This window comes from Lissotriton helveticus, chromosome 5_1 (assembly GCF_964261635.1).
Source record: "Lissotriton helveticus chromosome 5_1, aLisHel1.1, whole genome shotgun sequence".
Classification (NCBI taxonomy): Eukaryota; Metazoa; Chordata; class Amphibia; order Caudata; family Salamandridae; genus Lissotriton; species Lissotriton helveticus.
Window position 1 is genome coordinate 16,023,481 of NC_136065.1, and position 25,231 is coordinate 16,048,711.

At 48.3% G+C, this 25,231-nt stretch overlaps 1 protein-coding gene across 1 annotated transcript in view; it reads right to left on the reverse strand.

Moving 5' to 3' along the window:
- LOC144752900 (class I histocompatibility antigen, F10 alpha chain-like) overlaps positions 1-20,518 on the reverse strand; it is a 128,320-nt gene extending 107,802 nt beyond the window's left edge. Inside the window, exons 1-2 of the mRNA XM_078640726.1 lie at positions 20,252-20,518; positions 11,560-11,832 (exon numbers count right to left, since the gene is read on the reverse strand). Coding sequence (XP_078496852.1) covers positions 11,560-11,832; positions 20,252-20,441 — 463 coding nt within the window. The 5' untranslated portion in view covers positions 20,442-20,518. The remainder of the gene's footprint in view (positions 1-11,559; positions 11,833-20,251) is intronic.
- Between the last annotated feature and the right edge of the window lie 4,713 nt (positions 20,519-25,231).

Below are 25,231 nucleotides of genomic sequence, written 5' to 3' on the forward strand. Positions count from 1 at the left end.
AATATTAGCCTTAATGAGGGCCACTTTCTCAATGAAGAAATTGTGCCATGTGCACCCGAACAGCGAAGGGACCTGGGTAGATCAGCTGGTAGGAGAAGCCTCCCAACAGCCATCTCGGATCATAATCTCAACTACATTGGCAGCTCCATGTTAAGAAAGACTCAACCGCAGAAGGTATGAAATATCTTTCCAAAGTTTGTTTATCAAGATCCAGGTTCCTCATCCACAGAGAGCCATGTCAGCAAGCTCCGACCCAACTGCTGCTACTGGCAAACTGCTAATCCCAAAATTTGTATCCCCACACACGAACGTGTCCCTCACCAAACTTCCACTCCCAACATTCTACCCCAATGTCCCACACACCTTTCCCCAACATAATACAGCAGCACAATATGTTATGTTATGTTATATTTAATTTGTACAGCGCACAGCTACTAAAAGTGTCCCGGCACTAACTCCAGAAAGTTAAATTAATCTATACTCCGAGACAAGGCTTAAAAGAGCAGCGTTTTAAATTTTTTTTAAAAAGCAGTGGGTCATGAATACTCCTCAGAGCCAGCGGTAATAGGTTCCATGCCAAGCCAGCTTTGCGGGCAAAGGAGTTACCGCCTAGCCTCTGGCGATTGAATAAACAATAAACAAATAGAAAGTTATACATGCTCATTACCTTTTTTAAACCCCAACTACCCTGAATTAATATGCGCCCTGAACACAACTAAACTCAAATTCATAGCAAAGCTAGACATCTTCTTTTCCCCCCTATTTCATCATAAACTCTTAAGGATCCCCTCGCAATTGCTTTTCCCTCCCACTCCAACATACCAACACTTCAGGATCACTCTGAGCTCCACCACACAACTTCCACATATATCACTCACCCTTGAATGTGGTTCACTCCTTGGCCCATCACCATCAAGTATCCACTAACATTGTCCTGCAAACCCCACTCCTAACCACCATGTGCGCTAACCCCTTTGCACAAACTCAGATGGCATGAATTTTGCACCCTTCCATCTTCAAGTTTTACTCTGCCTTCCAACACATTCACAATCCTCAACTGATCAGACCAAGGAGATGCTCCTTTCTCCGCTAGGCCTGGTTTCCTCACTCGCACTTACTGACCAACCAGAATATTCTGCATCTTCTTACCAATATGGATCCTGTTCTTATCCTACATTTGATAGATATGAGCTGCACCCCGTTATCAGATACCAACGTCTCTGGTGCACCTTCCCTAGTAAAACATCCTCCAAAAAAATCAATAAACCCCTCCATGGTCACATTACCAACCGTACGTACTACGCCACTTATAATAATAATCAATGAGAAGAATAGCATATGCCTCTTTAGATGGTAACATGGCGAATGGTCCCATAAAATGAATCACTACCTGTCCCCAACAAAATGTTGCATTTTTCTTTAATAGCACCCGTAGGTGCTCCACTTTTGAGGTATAGTTCTCCACAAAACAAGAATAAAACTCCATCAGCCCCAAAAAATACATCAATTGCTCTTTGCACTTTGGCTCTGGAGCATTCATGGCTTCAACCTTGACCAAATTTAGGATGTTATATCCATGGATATAACATGCTCCAAGTATTCCACCTAGCATTTTCCAAAATCACACTTTTCTTCTTTTACTGTCAGACCATTCTTCATTATAGCATGTAAAACCTCCCTCAACATCCTGTCATGCTCCTTTTGGTCCTTCCCAAATATCAAGATGTCATCCTGAAACACCTTCGCACCTGTTATGCCAGATAGTACTGTGGACATTTCCCTCTGAAAAACAGCTGATACACTTGCTAAACCAAATGGCATTCTTATATTCTGGAAACATGCCTTCAGGTGTTATAAAAGCTGTTCAATGCCTACAATTGGGATCCAGCTGGATCTGAGGATAAGCGCTGGTCAAATCAATTGTAGTAAATACAGTAGCCTACTCAATTGACGACACCAGTTCTTGCAAATTGGGTAAGAGAAAAGCATCAACCCAAATGGCCTTGGTAAGACAGAGTAAGTCCACACACAATCTTAAGTCCCCTTTGGATTTAAAAGAAATTATGACTGGAGATACCCATTCTAAACTATCAATTTGTTCAATAATATCCTTTTCACTTAAATCTTGCAATATATTTTTCACTTTTGCTCTACAGTTCAATAGAACGTTTCTCACTTTCTGCCTTACAGGCATAGCATTTTGCACAAAATTATCTTGTGTTCAGAGCATTTCATCCTGCCTAACTGGCCCCCCAAACACACACATTTGGGACTTTTTTTCAATTTAGGATACACCATCTCCTTTGTGATAAGAGTACTCCCATCATCCACAGCATAAACAGGAAGTTAGCACATGGGTCCCTTTTCGTCCCCTCCATAGCACCTTTCTCAGCCACAAACACTTTGCCAGCACACCTCCTACCGGCAAATTCTAACTTAGCTTGCATTACCCCCACCATTGGAATCCAATGACCAGAATAACTACCTGGTCTTATGCTAGTATGCTTCGACTTCCTTCCCGGCCATAACTGTTCAAGCAATTGTTTGTCCATTATGGTGAACCATGCACACAAGTCCAGCATAACTCCAATCTGTACTCCATCAATGCTCAACAAACAACCGGGCAATTGTACATCCTTCCTCTCAGATCCCTCTCTCTGGATACTCAACACTACACCCTGAATGCCATACTCGCCCTCCACAAAATCCTCTGCAACAACATTAACCTTCCTCCTCATGTTTTTACACACTAGAGTTAAAATGTCCATTCTTCTTACACATACTGCACACTTTGTCAACCGTTGGAAACATTGTAGAATTGACTAAATGGCTGCTGGATCCACACCTATAACACAACACAACAGCCCTTTAAAATTACTGTTGGATTCATTCTGGTTGCCAGGTCCACTGGTACGCCTTCCATTCCAATTTATTTTCTTCTCCTTACTTTTCTCACCATCAACCACACATGCAAAACCATCACTCTTGTTCTCCTTCCTCACAACATTTTTCTGTTACTTCAATACTTCTAGACACCTACATTGCTGCTTTACGGTAGATTGGAGTAGAGTTTTGTCGATTGGCATCAGTGGCCACCCCTCTATTAGGGCACAAGTGCCATTGACCACCTATCTATGTTGCTTCCCCAGCAACAGTATTAAACATAAATAAATGTAGAGTTATTTTCCGGCCATGTTTGTGCTTTTTTTCTGCTGCGGGCCTGGTTTAGGCATGATGATGAGTGAGGGGGCAGGGTGTGTGGGCAGGGCTAAATATTGGCATGGGGCATACTAAGGCACACATGTTTCCCTGCCCTGAGGGAGGAACCTTCAACACTAACATAATTAAACACATAAGGACACATGCTCGGTCAAAATATGTAGAACAGATGGAGGACAGGAGAGAGGCACTGTTAGAGCTATGGGTCATTTTTGAGGAGGCCCAGACCAATAATCCTATCCCACAGTCAGCATGAAAGGCGCCACAGCTCCCCCACCATATGTAGGAATGGAGGTGCTCTCCCTGATGACTGCTATCCCTGCAATAGGTTACACCAATCCGCCAATTGAAAGATTCAGATTGTCCCCTACTGTACAATTAACTGTTAGGTCCAGGCATGAGAGACGAACCGGCCAGTAGATCCAGACAATACCAACATTTATTTATTCTATTTATTTAAAACTTATAATGCGCAACAGCTACCCGCAGTGGGTTTCCCGGCGCAAGACATTACGCAAGACATTACCCTAGTCCAGTGCAAGATCTCCTCGAAGTTCGACCCCCCGTCTGCCGCATTCGGCCCACTGAGCTCCGGCAATGCGCAGAACATGCATTACCAGCATTTAAGTGAACACACTCGAGTGACAGGGAGATTCTGAGTGGGTCTGGACAGTGATACAACTAGTGAGAGTGCAGAAGAGGGCCCCAGTTCTTCAGGAACTGAGGGTGAGAGTGAGGCAACAGGGTTGGCTTAGCAGACCAAGGGGGAAATATGGGAATCAAGGCCAGAAGAGGCACCCAAAAACAGACACACCCTACTGTCCACCCTGGACCAATCAGAGGGAAAAGCTTTAGTCACTGGGCTTGTGAACAATAAACCATTCCGGATCACCGACCGACCCCTGCCCTCACCACGTCTTCAACAAGGCCGACGCCGTCATCGCACCCCACCTGCGAGACATCATCAACACATCCTTCGACACCGCCACTTTCCCCGAGAGCTGGAAGCACGCCGAACTCACCGCTCTACTCAAGAAACCCACAGCGGACCCCACCGAACTCAAGAATTACCGCCCCATCTCGCTCCTCCCGTTTCCCGCCAAAGTCATCGAGAAGACCGTCAACAAGCAGATGACCGCCTTCCTCGAGACGAATGGATCCCTCGACCCCTCACAGTCCGGCTTCCGAGCCAATCACAGCACCGAGACCGCCCTCCTCGCCGCCACCGACGACATCCGAGCCCTGATGGACAACGGAGAAACAGCGGCCCTCATCCTCCTAGACCTCTCCGCAGCATTCGACACTGTCTGCCACCGCACCCTAGTGCAACGCCTCAGGAACGTCGGAATCCAGGAGAAGGCACTGGAATGGATCATCTCCTTCCTCGCTGGAAGAACACAGAGAGTCCGCCTACCACCGTACAAGTCGGAGGCCTCCGAAGTCATCTGCGGCGTCCCCCAAGGATCCTCGCTGAGCCCCACCCTCTTCAACGTCTACATGAGCCCCCTCGCGGCCATCGCACGCCAACACAACCTCAGCATAATCTCCTACGCCGACGACACCCAGCTGATCCTCTCCCTGACCAACGACCCCGCCGCCGCCAGAGCCAACCTGCACGAAGGGATGAAAGAAGTAGCCGAGTGGATGACGACCAGCCGCCTGAAACTGAACTCTGACAAGACGGAGGTCCTCATCCTGGGCTCTTCAACCTCCGCCTGGGACGACTCCTGGTGGCCTCCCGCCCTGGGCACCGCACCCAAACCGACAGACCATGCACGCAACCTGGGCTTCATCCTGGACTCCTCCCTCTCCATGACCAGACAAGTCAACAACGTCTCCTCGGCTTGCTTCAACATCCTACGCATGCTACGGAAGATCTTCTGGTGGATCCCCACCGAGACCAGGAAGACCGTCACCCAGGCCCTCGTCACCAGCCGACTGGACTACGGCAACGCCCTCTACGCCGGTACCACCGCCAAGCTCCAGAAGAGACTCCAGCGGATCCAGAACGCCTCAGCCAGACTCATCCTCGACATCCCACGAACCAGCCACATCTCCGGACACCTGAGAGACCTCCACTGGCTCCCCGTCAACAAAAGAATCACCTTCCGCCTCCTCACCCACGCACACAAAGCCCTACACGACCAAGGCCCGAGCTACCTCAACAACCGGATCAACTTCTACGCTCCCAAACGCCACCTCCGATCAGCCAACCACGCCCTCGCCGCCGTCCCCCGCATCCGAAGAGCGACTACAGGAGGAAGGTCCTTCTCCTACCTGGCCGCCAAGACCTGGAACTCCCTCCCGACCGACCTGCGCCTGACCCGAGACCACCTCTCCTTCAGGAAGAAGCTGAAGACCTGGCTGTTCGAGCAGTAGCGGCACCCCCCCTCCCCCAGCGCCTTGAGACCCTACGGGTATGTAGCGCGCTATATAAATGTCATTGATTGATTGATTGACCATAAAGATTCCTGATAGATACGGGGGAACAATGTCATGCCTAAGGGAAGGGATAGTCCCATTATCAAAAAGCACTGCAATGATACAGGGATTCGCAGGTACAGTGACAGGGATCACCTTGACAGAACTTCTTGAGTTCAAGATAGGGGGAATAGTATGAGAGAATAGTTATTATATTTTCCCTCATCCCCGACTAGTATACTAGGGCAAGACCGGATGCCAAAAGCGATGTCCATCTGCCACAAAATCTTGAATGGGAAGGTTCCCCCATACTTATGCCCCCTGAAAGTTCTATCAATCTAGCAGAAGTCTGATATCAGCTGGGATCGCGCGTATTGCTGTGCCCAGAGCGAAAAAGGCCCATATGGACAGTTGCTCTTTTGGCCTGCTGGCCTCTAAACCGTAGAATAGCGTGCCTTTATATCCGAGACAAGGAGGGATCTAAAGCAGTCTTTCGTAAGAACCTTAAGACCTGGCTCTTTCCACAACCGTAGGTTGGTCCAGATTTCTATTTAGGGTCTGTACTGGTCTTAGTGTGAGTATCGCGGGGACACTCCGGATGGAGTACCCAGGTGCTTTAAAAAATACAAACAAAAAAGCTACAAATGTCCATCCAGTTTGCAGAGAACTGGACTATGGCCTGCTCCTCCCCTGGACCTCCTTCCCTGGAACCCGGGCCAATGCAACACTACCACATTGCATGTACACAGACAAGGAAAATCCCTACCAATCAGACCCCCTTTGCTGAGGCAATATTGGAATATAAATAAAATATATTTGAGCTTGTTGCGCACACCACCGCTACTTGAGACAGCCAAAAAGACAAGGACCTTGATATCCGATAGGATATGCAAGGAGGAATAGAGTCGAGACTGCAACACGCATGTGCCTGCTGGGTCCCCCAAGACTCAGTGGGATGCAGGGCTGAGAGGCATAGGGGCAATGGCGGAAACAGCCAGACCAAACATACCTCTGGGACCACCAAACTCAGCCTCTGCCAGCACCAAGGCGCCTCCGCGCGTGAGGAGGTGGCCCAGATGAGCTGCCAGGCACTATGTGGTGGCTCCTCTCACCTGGAACCCCCTTCCTGCTGGATGTTACTCAAACAAGTAGCCGTCATGGGAAATTCAGCATGTAAAGCAAATAATAACACCACCATGTTAATGGCAACTGCATGGGGAGGGACCCTGAGTCTAAGATATGCAGGAGGCCACACGTACCCCGCGCTGAACAACCCACTAGGGAAGTTCTTAAACAGGATTAAGGCCAGAGAGACATCGCTAATGTGGTCCAACAAAATTTGAAAAGCCCGCCCTTGAGATACTAGATCAGATGCCAAGGTGAGGCACCACAGGATAGAATACTTTTTAGCCCAAGACTTTCCAGAAAAAAGATTATTGGAGATAGCAAACACACCAACGCAATGTACGAACACGTCTGCCCCTGCTTCCATTTGTGATCCCAGGGTTTAAAAGGAAGGGGCAACACCTGATTGTACAGAAAATTACAATGTATTTCTTGTGTTTCAGAGGTAAAGGAACACTTACATTGGGTACAAATGAGAACTGTGGCACAATCCTGCACATTTGAGGCATGCAATGGGGCACATCCATACTGACAGATACTGGCAGGCAGTGTGGCAGGTTTGCCTACACTCAGCTCATTCCCGGATGGCATGGCATCTGCTCCCTCGTCACATACACATTCCGGCCCGGTCATTCCGGGAGAAGAACTGTCGGATTTGCAAGAACACCCGCTAAGGAAGAAGACGACTCTATTGCATCTGGCTCGTGAGAAAAAAACAGCTGAGAATATTGGCTGGGCTCAATACAAGGACATTCCAGAGGAATTCAGACTGTTCTCTGAAGCTCAAGTATCAGCAGGAGGGTCCATACCTGTTTGTCACCTTGCAGACAAAAGCAAACACCCGCTGGTTACAGATAACGAGATTGGAGTTACTCAAGATGATGAACTATACTGAGCTTGGCCTTAATTAAATCAAGGAAGAATAGAGAGCCATCCACCTCATGGTGATGCAAAATCGATATGTGTTGGACCTAATGACCGCAATGGAGGGAAGGGTGTGTCCTGCTGCATGTTTATCCCCGGCAATGATATGGACAATGGCACTCAGACTCTTGCCATCCAAGTACTGCATCATTTACAAAGAGAAATGCATGAGGAGGGAGGTACGCATGAGCAGGAGTGGTTTTCTAACTGGTTTTCTTCAGGTCCCCGGATGGCTGTCCGGAATTTTCATGTCATTGTTGCCCGTTTTCTTATTATTATTGCTTTTGTGTGGTTTCCTGCAATCGGGGGCTTCCTGCTGTGAAAATGCAGTCTTCAAATTGGGTAGAATGCAAGTGACAAAGGAAATAGTAATAGCCAAGACTGAAGATCAACATGCCCCCAATAACGTGACTGTCATGAAGTATGGATTAGCTAGCGTAGTTCAAAATTCAACAAGAGGAAGGAATGTTAATATTGGAAAAGGAGATGTTAATGTAAATGATGATACACTCACGTATAAGAATGAAATCACACAGACTTGACTTAAATAAATAATTAGAACATGGACTGACTTCTCAATCCATACAGCAGGTAACCTGTCGCTTGATGGTCAGTCTTTTTCATTTGACCACCTGGGTACTGAATATGGCCTACCTCCCAGGCAGTTTTATCTTGCATCATCGTTTCATGCACACTTACCATGTCCTGTTGAATGCCGTGGTGGCTAAACCTGTAACGCATCCCGTATTACAGATAAGCTTAACCATGGGATCTGGCCATCACCTAGTCACCTGGTTCGATAAAGCAATCCGCGAGCTAACCATGCCTTCCCTAGACATACTTCGACATAATGGGAGGGGGAGTTCGAACACACGCTGCATGATAAAGAGTGGGAATATCTCTACAGTTTCGGCAGCAGTTTTCCCGCAACTCCAGTTTCAAGAAGATACAATTCTTCATGCTACCCCGCACATACTTACTCCGGGCCAAATCAACCAAAGTTTTTCCCAGGCACATGCTAGGTGCCCAAGATGTCGTTCTCTTGGCGCAGACTTACAACACATGATTTGGTCCTGCCCAACCCTGCGACACTATTGGGCAAAGGTGCACAAACTTCTTATTCAGGTCACAGACTTTCTCGATGTTCACACTTGGGAAGCATGCTCCATTAATCGGGGGTATCTTAAGGATTTTGGGGGCCCTGGGCCAAATGTATTTTGGGGGTCCCTATTGGGAACAGATTTGAATTTATGATCCAATAACAGCTCTGACATGCCCTCTTTGGCCAGGTCACTGGCAGTGCATGGGCAAACTCGTCCAAATTCTACATGTCTTTACATCTAATATTCATGGATAGTTATGTGTATTTTCAATATTAAAACACAGCAGCTCACTAATATTATTGCAAGTAATTTCTGTGACACCCTCCCATTTCTCACACCTGAGATTCTGTTTTGATCTAAACTAAACATTTTATGGCTGTTTCATGAAACACAAACACACTTTCTCTGCAAAATGTCTGTAATAGACTCACACATCACCCACATTAAAAATAAATGAAAGGAAAACGCTATATCAGGGGGCCGCCTCAAACACTGGGGCCCTGAGCCAGGGTTCACTTTGTCCATGCCTTAAAATTTCTCTGCCACTAGTGTTATCAGGCGTCGCAAAACCCACAAATTAATTTTGCGTTTTGCTTTGCCGGTACTGCTCCTTTTCAAGGACACCCTCACTTTAAACTGGCATTTCCCGACACCCCCCTCCCTCGAGGCCTGGAGCTGTGCGGTTCGCAAATGTGGCATGGTGGAGGAGGATGCTCTCCGCCATGAGAAGGTGCGTGGGTTGTGCAAGCGGTCCATTTCCCCACAGTGGGCCACTTTACCTTTGGAGTTAATTCAGTGTACTAGTGTTGATAAACGCCCAGCCCCCCCCCACATAGTGCACCATTGTATACACTCCCCTTCGCTAATACTATAAACTTCCCCCTCCACACACGTAGGCATTATTAGCTGTATTATTTATCTCTATCCAAGCAGGTCCCGCTCACGCCCTTTCCGATCTTCCTTGACAAACTGTCCCTGCAGAACCTCCCTGTGATTACGCCCCCCTATCCTACCCACCCACTCGCCTCAATTTCACCCATTGTTCGACAAATGAATATCTGCATGATAGTGATTTTATACTTTTTTGTTTAAACATGTAGTGCTTGTATAATGGATTGTTTTGGTCTGTATTACCTGTTGTCCTTCACATTGCCTCTACCTGTAGTGGTGTTTGTGCGATGCACCACACTTATGATTGTACTTAGCTCTTTGAAATCAATAACACAGATTTAAGAAAAAAAATAAGAACGAAATCGCACCACTATTATCGAATTTGCCAGTCATGAACTCTCCATCAACCCCGAATCAGAAATACATGGTCAGGCAGGCTCTGAGACCTAGGCCCCAGGTCACAGGTGAGGTGGCCCGTAGCCGGCAGTCAAACGCACAAACAAGAAACTCAGATCACTCTCAGGCAAGATTGGCCCCAATAAAACACACATGGCTGGAGGTGTGCGTGCGTTCCCAAAACACTATAAAGTCAGATGCCAGATGAAGTTAGGAATGCCTAGCCAATCATGGCACAGCACACATAGAACACAAAGTGATCACAGGCCCCACAGGCCAGACATCTGGACACGTAAACCACTGGCCCTCACTGTGTCCACTCAAGGTCGAGGCCCACCTGCATTTGTATTCAGGGCCCTCGTTTATTACTCCAAAGAAAAGGCCCACAGATTGTTTTATGATGCCCAAAGAAATGTATAAAATACTGCACAAATCGATTGCACTTTGAGACAGTCCTCAGACTCCGTTGCTGTAACTGTTCTTTCGGCCAAAGTGTTGGATTAAACCAAACGCCTCTTGTCTTTTGTTTTTTCAAGGTACATTCACATTCAAGCAACAGCCTCAGACATAGATGACAGCTCCACCTGTCCACGCCGTGAAAAGAGTCTCGGTCATGAGGCTTATGAGAGGAGCCTGCACTAACTGAACTTACAGAGCACCATGAGAGAGACCAGATAATCACATATTACACATAGTTGCAGCCTCTGCCCAGGAGCACACAGTTCGATCAATTGCGGCACAAAACTCATTCCCAACTTTTACGCCTTACTACTTTCACATTTCACCAGCCACCACTGCCCTGTGGGAACACAAAACAAAGTCAAAGCCAGAAAAAAGAATGCTAGTCAGAAATAATTGTAAAAAGATAAATAAGTCTTGTGAATCTCACTGCAAGCAGTGGAAGGACACAGATTAAATTAAATCAATTGGTACGTGGTCTTGACTCAGTCCAAGCACCTTCACTGCATACAATACCCCTCACAAGACCTAAAAAACACAGCTCACCATGTTATACAAGTTATACCACTGACCCCTGTGCTCAACCACCTTCCCCATGTGACTGCCCCACCCCCATGACAGTGAGGAGTAGAAACCAAGGAAAGAGTGTGAGCCTGGGGGTGGTGGGGAGGGCAAAAGAGCATGGACCACATACAGGGGTACATGGCCACCAACTGTGTAACACTTCACCTCCCATGCACATCAGTGCCCCCTAGCGGCTCTTTACTGTAACACTGCTCCTGGACACTCCCTTATATCATCCCTAGAGGAGCAGAAATACCAGAGACTGTAAGGTGGGTAGGGTGCAGCCCAGACCTCACAGGAACACCAAACAAACCACAACACCCTAAGGGTAACACTGGCTCCCCCACCCCGCCCTGCAAGGAGCTCTGTGGAGTACAGCAATAGCAGTAACTATGCCTATAGACAATTCACTGCCTGGTGGGGGGCAGTAAGTGCTATATAAATACCCATAACCCACCTCTCTGTAGCCTCTGCTCTCCGAGCTTCAGGTATTTCTTCAGGTACTCAATGCACTTCCCTTCCAGGTAGTCCTTCCATTGCTGGGCATGTGCCCTCTCTGAGTTCCTGTGGTCCTGTGTGACCTTGGCCGCATCCATGGCCGCCGTGTAGGTCAGTCTGTCCTTGTCGAAGCTGAGGAAGTCGTGTCCGTCAAAGGCGTATTGGTTAAACCCCCCGATGGAGCCATCATCCCGGAGCTCACAGCCGATCACCTTCTGGAATATGTGGAGACCTGAAAAGGGGTGAGAGGAGGGGGAGAGGAAGGGCTGAGGAAGGAGTGAGGGTCTGACACCTCCAGGCAGACATTGAGGAGACACAATAACCACCCCCCATGAAGCAGCTCACCCGGAGCTCACGGGCGCCGCACATATAGTGGATACTGTAGAGACCTGAGGGAGGGTACAAAGAGTGAGGGGCTGAGGAGCAGCGTGATGTCCTGAAAGGGATTGGGGGACCAGAGTGTGACCTGCAGGAGGGCAGCAGAGACTGTGTCTGGGGAGGGGGCAGAGAGACTGAGTCTGAGGGGAGAGCAGCAGAGAGTGATGAAAGTGTCAGGAGAATGTGATGTTCGCCGCGCGCATGTGAATTGGCGTGCGGCTGCCGCAATTAATTATGGACACAGTGTGTTTGGTCAACTGCGTGGTCCTGACTCCTCTTTATTTATCCCTAGCGCGTGACGACTCATGCCAGCGCTAACATAATACCTCCGAGCGCGGGTAGACTCCAAGGCTACCCCGCCAGAGGACATTACATTCCTTCCAACCTCAATTAAACAATAAACAAAACATTAAACCTGTAGCTCTGTTACCAGTCACTGTCCGCTGCGAGTCCTTTGTTCATCACACCATGAACCCTGCTAGGCGGGAGGAGGGATCCGGATTTCTTCTCAGGTCATATCTGGAATGTTCTCCCTGTGAGAATGGTAGGGACCGAGCAACTTCCTGCAATACTCAGCCCTCTGGAGATCTCACTGGGGAACCTGGCCGTCCTCTGTCTGGAGTTCCGAACAGCAATGGGGTGCCTCGGTCAGGTCTGTCTGGATCTTCCATGGGGATCGACCCTTGGACACCATCCATTTCTTCCTCCCCGGGCCATTGACTTGGTCTTGCATCCGTACTGTCCGATATCGGCTGGTCAGGAGTTCCCGCATGTACCTTTTTGAAGAAAGATATGTTGCGTGTGAGATCTTTGGTTCCTCTCTGAGCTGTTATCATCGTGCCTGATCACTGTCCAGGGCCATTGTTCAAAGGGAAGCCGGAATTTACTCCCTGGGTACCAGTCTTTGACATTTGACCCTGTCCCTTACATGAATGGTCGACGCTTTTGCTCGTTGGTCGACACTGGCTAGGTCTTTGGCACTGGTCCTGTTGGCTAGGACCTTTGCGGTGTCGATCTGAGACGGGGTCCAGTTTGGGTGATAAGGGATGGTGTCTCGCACCACTCAGCCCATGCTTGCTGGTACCGGGGCTGCCTCGGTCATGAGATGAGGCGTCAAACGGTATTCTCTCAGGAAACTGCATATGGCTCTCTCTAGGGGCGCTCCGTCAGCATGCGCAATACGTATCACCTTGTTGAGAGTGCGCATGAATCTCTTTACTTCCCCGTTTGCTTAGGGCCAGTGTGGGGTCACTTTTCGGTGTTGAATGCCCCAGGCCTTGAGATAGTCTGCAAATTCTTACCCCTCGAAAGGTGGACCGTTATCTGTTCTCACCACCTCGAAGATTCCGTGAGTTGCAATGGTTTTCTCCATTTTGGTAATCACCTCCGTGACTGTCTGACTTACCACGATTTCAATGTCGGGGTACTTTGTGTAATCTTCGATAATCACAAGGGCGTTATGCCAATCCGTGAGAAGCCCAAAGTCAACACTAACGCACTCCCATGGCCGTCGGGGGTTGTCCTCAGTGATGACGGGATGAGGACAATCCGGTTGGCCTGATACCTGGCACCATGAGCACGTTCTGACTGTCTGCTTGACCATCGTGTCCATCCCTGGGAACCACACCTTGGCTCTCAGCCGACTCTTTGGAGCAGATTTACAACAAAGTAACGCAGCACGGTGCAGCAAGTCATTTTGCTGCACCGCGCTGCGTTAAATTGGAAAGCACAGAGATGCAACATATTTACACCTACATGGTCTAACACATATACAGCAATATACAGCATACTATCGGGTACTACTCGTATCCGAGAGACTGGGTGCTACTATACATACACTAGGTGTGCCGTATGAGCATCTCCTGCATGCTGCATCAGCTATGTTTCAATATCTGGCGTCCTACCATGTGCTGCATGTTATTATATATACTTCAATATGCGACATATGAGCCTCACCTGCATGCTACAATAGCTATGCTGCAATAGCTATGTTGCAATATCCGGCTTCCTACCATGTGCTGCATGCTATTATATATACTTCAATATGTGGCATATGAGCCTTACCTGCATGCTGCAACAGCTACGTTTCAATATCCGGCATACTACCATGTGCGTCTGTTTACAACCGGGAAGCATACTGGCTCGGTGCTAGATGCACAGTGACTGTTGTCAGACTTTTCCTCTACAACCCCCGAGCAAAGGATGGCCAGACATATAGGCACTCATCTAAAGTGAACAGGCAAATCACATTGGTGTGTAATCCAAGCAACACTAAAATGAATCCAAACAAACGCAACCTCTTAAATGACTAGGCCTGGGCTCGTCAAAATGCCAAATAAAAACAAGCGCTGAAAGTGATCGCGAAAACGATCGCCATTGTAAAAAAAAAAACACCCACGAGCGCCACTGCGAGGCATATGTCTTCAACTATCGCACCCGTGTCTGGGCACGATAATTGAAGACATATGGGATTTGGTGCGTGTAACAGACACCAATAGGCCATGGGCGAAGCAACGTGCCCGCCTATGGCCTATTGCGTGTTCTGTTAAAAAACAACACGCACGCAAAGCCCAATCAAAATGGACTATAGGAAATGAACACGCACGAGCGTGTGGAATTTCAAGGTCCATTTTGAAAACCCGTACAAAAGGACTCTGGCTGCGCGAACACTGCTGCGCAGTGTATTGCTAGGCCGAGACCTAAAAAACGAGAAGAAATGAAAACATTTCAAAACATGTATCCTTGATCTGCATAATTGATTCCAGGATGGCCTTCGCTTGTGGCGTCCGTCTGGTCATAGTGGACTGAATGGGGTGCCAGTTGTTTGCTTGAGTTGTGAAAATGGCCAGTTGCAGGCATTCGTCATTCCGGGAGCCATCCACCATATCTTCAAGGCTCATTGGAAGTGGTTGGGATCTTTCCGCTACGAATCGGATGTATTCTTCAGTGTTCTCTGCATCCACTTCTTCTGCTTTGGTTGAAGCCCTCGGATGTCTTGATAGGTAGTCCACAGGGTTGGACGAGCCTGGCTTGTATTTCACTCGGAAGTCATAACCCTGCAGTTGAAAAATCCATTTTTCAATCACTCAGGGGAGGCTTGCATGCTGACCCTTAAAACAGGGGGATGAGGGGCTTGTGGTTGGTGGAGACTTTGAATGGATGGCCAACACATAGACATGGAAGTGCCGACAAGCCCAATGGATGGCAATCACTTCTTGTTCTATCTGCGAGTAGCGCTGTTCCGTGTCCATCAGGGAGAGGCTCGCGTATGCGATCGGGGCCCACTCCCCATTGCCTTGTAACTGCATGAGCACGGCCCCTAGCGAAGTAAGACAGTGTGGTGTCTGCCGAAAGGGCCGCTTTGGTGTCCTTAAAAGCTTGTTCCCGGTCAGGGCCCCACTGCCATGTGGTGGTGGACTTCGTCAGTTCCCTAAGAGGCTTTGTGAGGTTGGATAAGTCCGGGACAAAGCACCCACAGAAGTCTACCATCCCTAGGAAACTCCTTACTTCCGAGATGTTGGAGGGTGCTGGGGCTTCCTGGATATCTCACACCTTGTCGGGGTCAGGGGCCACTCCTTTGTCGGAAAACATGTAGCCAAAGAAGCTGATCTTGTTCTTGGAGAACTGGCACTTTTCGTTGTGCAGGGTAAGTCCGGACTCTTTAATCCTTTGGAAAACACTGCGAAATCGACGGTGGTGATTTACCATTGACGATGCGTATACCAACAGATCGTCACGTTCAAAACCCCCGGGAGCCCGCTGAGGACTTCACGGATGGTGTTCTGGAACACCTCCGTGGCACTCAAGATCCCGAAATTAAGGCGTCAGTGTGTAGAGAAAGTAGTGATGTATGGAGAGTCCGGGTGTAAGGGCAGTTGGTAATAGCCGGACCGTATGTCCATCTTCGAAAACCACACTGCGCCGTTCAGTTCCCCCAGGAGGTCGTCGATTGTGGGGGTTAGGTGGCGTTCCCTTTTTACAGTGGCATTTTGGAGGCGCATGTCGACACAGATGCAGACCTGCCCTGGCTGTTTTGGCCTCCGTGCAAATACGATCGGGGATACCCATGGGGTGGGTCCACTGACCTTCTCTATAATCCCTTGATTCTCCAGTGCTTCCAGCTCTTCTTTGACCTTCTTTCAAAGGTGGAACGCAATGCGCCTGTGCCTCAATGCCACCGGTTGGACTGACGGGTCAATGTGGAAAGAGACTTCTTTCCCTTTCAGGCATCCAATGCCCTTGAAGACGTCTTCAAACTCTTCCATGATGGCCTCTAGTTCCTCCTCTTGTACCGCCAAGGCAAAGGATATCAGTTTCAGCTCTTCTGCTGTCTGTCCGCTTATCAGCATTCCACTTCCCTCTGTGGTCACATATATGGTGGTGGGGATCTTGAGGTCCTGGTGCCAAAGCTCTGTTTTGAAACATCCTAGGAGTGGGATGGGTGTCATCTGTCCGTAGACAAATACCCTGATCTTGGCTTCGCGTAAAGTTGGTTGTAAACATCGGCAGCCATCAGTTCGATCGTGGCCCCTGTATCTATGGTGGCTCTCACATCCTGGGGGTGGATCTTGAGTCTGCACCTTGGATGTCATTGTCTGTTCCATCGTGGTTGGTCTACCGCGAATACATAATGGACCGGGTAGTCTCCCGTGCCATCGTCCATGTCTTCACTGTCTTGTGCTTGGGCCACTGTCTGTGCTGCTTCTTTCCGGGACTTTGATGACCTGCATACTGCCGCAAAGTGGTTCATCCACCCACAAGCTGTGCACCACTTCCCTCTCTCTGGGAAGTCCTGCATGCGATGGGGTGTGCCTCCACAGTAGCCACACTCCTTCAAGTCTTGCTGTCTTTTCCTTGGATTTTGGGGTGATTTGGGTCTCACCACGTTCGCCTTCTCCACCACGTTCACCTGTTCCGTCTTGATGGGTCGGTGTAGGGCAGCCTCCATATGGGATGATCTGGCCCACGACAGTTCTTTTGACTGGCCCAGGGTGTGGATGTCAGCCAAGGATTTTCCGGACTCCAGAAGGATGTTCACTCTGAGCTTGGACGAGTAGCATCCCTGTATTATGTGACCCCGGATCTCTCCTTGTTCGTCTTGGAAGCCGCAAGTGCTGGACAGTTCTTTCAAACGCCCGTGGAACGCGTCCAATGACTCTTCCGCGTCCTGCTTGGCCTGACGAAAGATGAACCTTTCGTAGTCCCTATTCACCATCGTCTCAAAGTGCGCATTTAGGGCGTTGAGCAGCGTCACATATGTTTTGGGTGTGGCCTCCACTAGTGTCCTTGCCCCCTAGGCGGAGGAGTAGGGCTCTGCGCCTGTCCTGGGCTATACCTGCCCCTTGAAAATAGATCTAGACACGGTTGGCCCAGTCCCTCCATCGAGGGGCGAGGGATGAGGGGCACCGTCCACCACAAAGTTCTCAATGGCTGGGATCGATGCCATCCTGACGCAGATGCGTTCACACCTCGTGACACGTGCATTGCCTTCCTCCTGGGCGTGGCGGCAGCCGTCTGGCCGAGAGTGACATTGGCGCAGTCAGGCTCCTCCCTTGCATTATGTGGGTGCTTGGCCTCACTGTGACACCCGCCTCTCCTTGGGCGCTGTAGTACTCACGTGCGTGGGCTCCGACAGAGGGGGTCAAGAGAAGGCTCCTCATCCACCTAGGCAATCCCAAGGTCTGCGGGCTTTCACCGGAGGTAGCATGCTTGCACTGAGCAAACAGCAGGCCTGCACAGGTCAGCTGGCTCCCACGTGGCTGCAAGGCCTGGATCAAAGGCTCAAGCCACTCAAAGAAATCAGCACACTAATTGCAGCAACTGGGGCTCGTTACCGCCTCATCGCCAGTGTGATGTTTGCCGCGCACATGTGAATAATTGGTGCGCGGCGGCTGCAATTAATTAGGGACACAGTGTGTTTGGTCAACTGCGTGGACCCGACGGCCGGAGCCGGGCCACGCCTCTTTATTTAACCCTAGCGCGTGACAACACACGTCAGCGCTAACGTAATACCTCTGAGCGTGGGTAGACTGCAACGCTACCCCGCCGGAGGACATTACAGAGACCAGACTTGAAATGAGAGTCTAGGGAGGAGGGGCAGAGTGAGGGAATGACAGTAGCCAAGAAAATCATCCTTCACCCCTCACATGGAACTCACAACCAACCACCATCTGGAGCATGTGGAGCCCTGGGAGGAGGGGTAGAGTGAGGGCTCCGGGGGGGGAGTAGAGTAGAGGGTGCAACAGAGCGAGCACAGAGCGAGCCTAGACAACCCCCATGATGCCCCCTCCTTAATGTGCACTGTGGGGGGGAAGAAGATCTGATGGAGTGCAGCACAGAGAGCGTGTCAGAGGGAGAGTGAGGCCCAGGGGCGGTAAAGAAGGGCTTGTTCCCACCCCCAGGGGACACATTTATTTATTTATTTATTTATTTGCATGTTTTTATAGCGCTATGAATAGACTCCCGAAGGAGTATCTCCGCGCTGTTGGCAACCAGTAAAGCAACTGACAAGAAAGCAATTCAATAAAAAAGAGAGTACTGAGAGGCTCTGAGTCCAGCAAATGTAAAGTTAAAATGAACTAAACAGAAAGGTTTTCAGATATTTTCTGAATTGAAGGTGGTTATGACACTGTCTTAGTGAAAGTGGAAGGGAGTTCCAAAGATTGGGGCCTACTACGGACAAGGCCCTGCCACCTAGTCTGGATTTGGTTATCCTAGGAACATTCAATAACAGCTGGTCACTGGATCTAAGGGATCGAATAGGGGCATAAGGAACAAACTTGCTGGCCAAATATTCTGGTCCCAATTGATTGAGTCCCTTATGGATAATGCAGCAGGTCTTAAACTGCACACGTTGGCGTATTGGTAGCCAGTGTAGTTTTTGGAGTAATGGTTTTGAGGGGGATCTGGGGGGTACATTTAGCACCAACCTGGCTGCGGTATTTTGCACCACCTGTAAACGGTCAAGAACCTCCTCATTTGCACCTACCAGAAGACCGTTACAATAATCAAGTCGGCTTATGACCAGAGCTTGAACTAAGGTTTTCCTATGAGAGTCAGGGAGACAGAAAGAGAAATCACAGCTTATGTAGCTCAAAATGGTTTTCGTGACTGCCCTTGTCACCCCCTTCTCTAGTCACTCACACCGCCAAACACTGTCTCCCCTCTGACCAGTTACACTTCACCCCTCCTGGGTTTCCACCCTCCAAGTTAGGTTCACTCCTCAGCCATACACCATGGTGTACTTGAGGACCCCCCACCTACGTCGTTCCCTCAAGCCCCCCTCAACACACAGATGTCACTTACCCTCCCCGGTCTGATTGCTCCCACCTCCAGTGTTATTCACTCCCAGTCTGGTTGCCCCCTCCTCTGTTGTCACTTACCCCCCCAAGTCTGGTTTCCACCCTCCACCAGTCTCTCTCACCCCCCTCTGGTTTCCACCTCCGTCTGTGTCACCCACCCTCGGTCTGGTCACCTCGCCCAAGGTGTCACTTAACCTGGTCTGATTGCCCCCTCCCCCACTTTCACTTACTCCTGGTCTGGTTGCCCCCTCCCCCAGTGTCACTCACCACCCACTCTTGTTGCTCCTCCCTCAGTGTCACCCACCCAGGTCTGGTTGCCCTCAATTCCCTGTGTTACTCGCCCCAGGTCTGGTTGCCCCGTCCATGGTGTCAATCACCCCAGTATGGTTGCCCCACACCTCCAGTGTCACTCATACCTGGTCTGGTTGCCTCTCCCCTGGTGTCACTCACCCCATGTCTGGTTGCCCCCCACCTCCAGTGTCACCCACATCCAGTCTGTTTGCCCCTCTCACAGTGTCATTTACCCCTGATCTGGTTCCACCCCCACTGGTCTGATTGTCATACCCTGGTGTCACTCACCCCATTTGGTTGCCCCTCCTCCCATGCCGTTACTCACCCCCAATCTGGTTGCCCCCTCTCCCGGTGTCACTCACCCCTGATCTGGTTCCCTTCCCCGGTGTCACTCACCCCTGATCTGGTTCCCTCCCCCGGTGTCACTCACCCCGGTCTGATTGCTGCTACCCAATGTCACTCCCCCCGGGTTTGGTTGCCCCCCTCCACTTGAGCCAATCACCCCCATCTGATTGCCCTTCCCCGGTGTCACTCACCCCAGTCTGTTTGCCTCCTCCCTTTGAGTCAATCGCCCCATCTGTTTGCCTCTCCCCCGGTGTCACTCACCCACAGTCTAGTTGCCCCCTCCCCCGGCAGCACTCACCCCAGTCTGGTTGTCCCCTCTCCCCCAGTGTCACTCACCTCTGGTCTGGTTGACTCGGTCCATCAGGATTCTTACATTGACCTCGGACACCTGCTCAGTTCTTCTGCTATTCTCTGTGTTCCTCTCCCAGTACTGGGGGTCCTCGGCTGTGATCTTCTCCATCCAGGGGACCCGGGGATCCATCCTGCGGCTCTCACTAGTGTACCTCACTAGAGGGATATCATCCATGTACCCCACTAAGGAGTACCAGGGGACCCCGGGGAGGGGTTTTGATAGGGACGACTCGAAATAAAGGAGGGAATGCGAACCTGGGAGGAGAGAGGGAAAGAGGGTTACAAGAGAGAGCACACACCCCTTCCCCACATATATATTATCTAGGGCTCCCAGTTTTATGGTATTTATTTTTTGCCCATTTCCATGGATATTTATCAATATTTTTTGTGCCATTTTATCAGTATTTATCCAGGTTTATTTTGTTTTTTGTAGCAATGAAGTTGTAAACCTGTACATTTCCATATCTTTTTAACTGACAGACGCACACTCATACTCTGATGTCTGACGTTTTTTCGCTATCTAAGCACCCAAATATTACACAACAATACATTGACTGGTAAATTCTAGTATTATATGAAAAATTAATGTTGACATATGCCGTTATTTTAAGAATTTTTGTCCTGTTTTTTTGAAATTCTCATGCTGTCCATCTGCTCCGCTCCTAGCCTATATTTCATGAAAGACAACACCGGGTCACTTAAAAGAAGGCCACTTTTCTGCATGTATCCACTTTTAAAAATAAATGCAGACAAAAAACACATTGTTTTCTGTCATTATTTACCTGTAGAAATCTGTAAAAACGGAAATCAAGGAGCCTTAATAATACCTTTCCTCTGCTCCCCCACACAACACTGACCCCGCCCCCTCTCTACAGTACATGTTACTCTTCCAAATAAACTCAGTGACCCCTGGGAGCTGGCCCCGGGAGGGAGGTGAAGTACAGGAGAGCCTGAGGGTGGGACATGGGCCTAAGTATAGAGCTCACTGGGGGTGGTCAGTGGTACAGCAAAAAGACATTACCCCCCACCCACTCCGAGAGTAAGACATTCCCCCCCTCTCTGTTACTCATGTTCCTGACCTGAGAAAGCTGGAAATGGAAAAGGGGAGGGATGTTTAACAAGGAAACGAAAGGGAGCGTCTGGCTGGAGGGGTTAAACACCTCTCGCGGAGCTACACTGCTGCGTTTTGAAACAGTTCCTGGGGTTCAGGCACCTGCTGAAGAGATCTATGTGTCCAGTGGCTGTTAAGGAAAAATAATACTGGCAAGATAACTCTGGTGGTTAATGCACTTGCTGCAGAGATGTGTGTGTGAGATGGAATATCCGATCTACCCAAGCTAGCTATACGTCATAATATCTCGGAATAAATATTGTCTGATACAGATATTGTCTCCTAAACTTCGTATAGAAAATTATAGGACACCTTAGTGTAGATTTTCCATTACTAACTCCAGTGGGAAGATATGTTTGCAATTGTCATGTAGGTCACAATCTTAGTGTCAAATGGTATTTAATGTACAATAATACTCCTCTACCTGATTATATATTCTAGGCCTTGTAATCAAACCGTTAGCATTTTCAACCTTGAGAGGATAAAAGACTGTACAGAAATTGAAAGCATCAACCCACCATGCTTTCTTTCTGGCTTGGAAGGTCACAAAGCCGGTCGGTGTTACATCATGATTAATCCATCGTTGGCAGCTCATATTTGGGCCAACAAGACTGCGAGAGCCTAAGTCGGGTGCAAGTAAGTAGCTTTGTTCCCTTTGAAGGAAAGTCGAATAGAAACGCAGAGTTATGAATGTTTCTATCAGGAATGCAAAAATTTCCCCTACACCGAATGGAAATAAAGTTGTGACCAATAACGAATCCAAGGGCGTGACTGGGGGGCATATGTATCAAACAATTTTGTATTCGCAAACTCTGCGATTCTCAAACAAACAGCGTTTGCGAATACAAAATCGCAAAAGGCATCATTAGGGAAGCGCTAATTTTACGATTCCTTAATTTTGCGTAAGCATTTAAGGAATCGCAAATTGCGATTTCTTAAATGCTATGTGACAAGCACCCAAGTTGTGCAATGCCTCCTTAAGAAATCGCAAATTACCACCAACTTCAAGTTGGTGGTAATTTGCGATTTCTTTTGAAAATGCACTTTTTTGCAGAGTTTGCGGTCGCCAATACATCATTCAATCGCACCAGCGGACTTCCGTGGGGTGTTTTTTGAAGAACGCATTTTGGAAGGCGCAGGATCTACCACAACTGCAATCTGGAGAAGGTTCTCTCTCCAAGCAGCATCAAATACTTCTCAAAATGATGATTTGGAGTAAAATAAATCCTCAAATTGACATTTTACTATACATTTTTGTGCAAGCAGTCCTTTTTCTTTTTTTTACTTTTTTTTGAAGAGGAAGGAAGTGCCCCAGAGCCTCCAACTTCCTGTTCCTGTCCAGCAGGCTCCTACCAGGTCTTTGTCCATCTCCTGGTCACTTTTCATTTGGATTTGGAGATGGATGGATCACTCTTTGCGTCTTCTGCATATATCATTGAATTTGAGGACTTTGAGATTTCACAAGTTAGTTGGAAAACGGGTGTTGTTTGTTTGTTAGGGCCATGCACCTATATTTATTTGTACTTTTCATCAATTTTTGAAAATGTATTGTGGTGGGTGGCTTGTAGTTTCAGGAGGGGCCTAGTTGCTTCTTTGTAAGTCATTTTTCTTCTTTTATAAAGGAAAGATGTTGTACAGGTCACTACATTTTCTCCATGTTTTGCTTTTGAAATCAATTTGCAATATTTATTTAATTCACTCTGTAGCCCTGTAGTCTGCCAATAGGCCTTTCTCAGCCAGTAGGCTCAGAGCTACTCATGGGTGCATTAAGGAACAACTGTTTCTGTGGTGTTTGCTGGATTAACATCATTTAGGGCATGGATGGCATTGGTTTGAAGTACAAAATGTGTTTTTTGGGGTATTTCACTTTTTTCCATGAAATGTGTTGTTTAGCATGCCTCCTTTGTCTGGCCAGTCTGTGAATGTGGTTGTAATAGTAGGCCCCCGAACTTGCCTTGGCTCCCCATCAAGCCAGGGGCCATTTTCTAAAGTCTGTGTCCATAGGCCTGCTTGTGTTCATTGTTTTCCAGGCCTCCTGCTTGTTGTTGTGACCATGTGGTTGGTGGCCATTTTGTGAAGGCAGTCAGTGTTCTTTTTTTGCCATAGGCCTACATGTCTTCCCTTTGTTCCTCCTGGCTTATTGCTTTTTGTTGTGGTGACCTGGCCATGTGGCTGTCTGCCATTTTGTGAAGGTAGCCAGTGTTTCTTTCCCATATGCCTGTATTGTATTCCCTTTGTACGCTTATTATTGCTTTTTGGTGTGGCCTGGTCACGTGGCTGGTGGCCATTTTGTGGAGGCAGGCAGTGTGCTTCTGCCATAGGCCTGCATGCCTTCCCTTTGTTCCCCTTGGCTCGTTTCTTGTTGTGGCATGGCCATGTGGCTGGCAGCCATCTTGTGTGTTCAGCCAGTGCCATATGCTTGCATGGATGGTTGATCAATTAAATAAGCAGCTTAATTAATTAATAATTAGACGCATGAGGGTAGTTTTTATTTTTTACTTATTTATAATTATTTCTTTATGTAAATTTTTTCTTCTTTTATTCAGCGGAAATGTAACACAGTTCACTACATTTTCTCCATGTGTTTAATCAGTTTGCAATATTAATTTGAATTGATTCACTCTGTGGCCTAGTCTGCCAATGGGTTTTCCAGCCAATAGACCCGAGCTACTCATGCATGCATGAAACAACTGTTTCTGTGGTGTCTGTTTAATTTAAACATCATTTTGGCCATGGATGGCATTAGATTAAAATACAACATTTTTGTGGTAATTCACTTTTTTTCAGGTGATAAGTTAATTAAATGCCTTTGTTGGATGTGTACGGTTGTAACTTACAAACCTTTTTAGCCCTGTGGATTTTTGTTTTTGACATTGTTGCATTAAAGATGTGTTGTTTAGTAAGCATGCCTCATTTGTCTGGCCAGTGAGTGAGTGTGTTGCAAGTAGGCCAGCAATGCATTTGCCTTGGTTCCCCAGGGCCATGTTGTGGGGTTCATTTGGTAAAGTATGTGTCTTCCTTAGGCCGGCTTGTGGTCATTGTTTCCCAGTCCTCCTGCTTGTCGTTGTTGATGTGACCATGTGGCTGGTGGACATTTTATGAAATCAGTCAGTGTTCTTTTGCCATAAGCTTGCATGTCTTCCCTTTGTTCTTCTTGTCTTATTACTTCTTGTTGTAGTGGGCTGGCCATGTGTCCGGCTGCCATTTTGTGAAGGCAGTCGGTGTGCTTTTGCCATAGGCCTACATGTCTTCCCTTTGTTCCTCCCGACTTATTGCTTTTTGTTGTGGTGGCCTGGCCGTGTGGCTGGCTGCCATTTTGTGGTGGAAGCCAGTGATTTTTTTGCCATAGACCTGCATTGTATTCCCTTTGTAGGCTTATTAGTGCTTCTTGTTGTGGCCTGGTCACGTGGCTGGTGGCCATTTTGTGAAGGCAGGCAGTGTGCTTCTGCCATAGGCCTGCATGTCTTCCCTTTGTTCCCTTGGGCTTATTGCTTCTTGATGTGGCCTAGCCATGTGGCTGGTATCCTTCTTGTGTGTTCAGCCAGTGTGCCCCTTTGCCATATGCTTGCATGGATGGTTGATCAATGAGATGAGTAGCTTAATAAATTAATAATTATGTGTTTCTTTTTCCAATGTGTTTTTTTTATATATATATTTCCCAATTTTTTTTTTCCATTAAAAAAAATGGGGTACTTTTTAGGTTTCGAAACCTGGCGAGGGGCGAAGCCCCTCCCAGATCGAAATCTATTGTTTTCAATAGTGAGGTTAGGACAGCCTCTGTTTCCAATTGGCTAGCTCCATAAATGGAGACTAGCCATTGGGAGACAGAGGCTGTCAATCGCGGTTTCTCACGA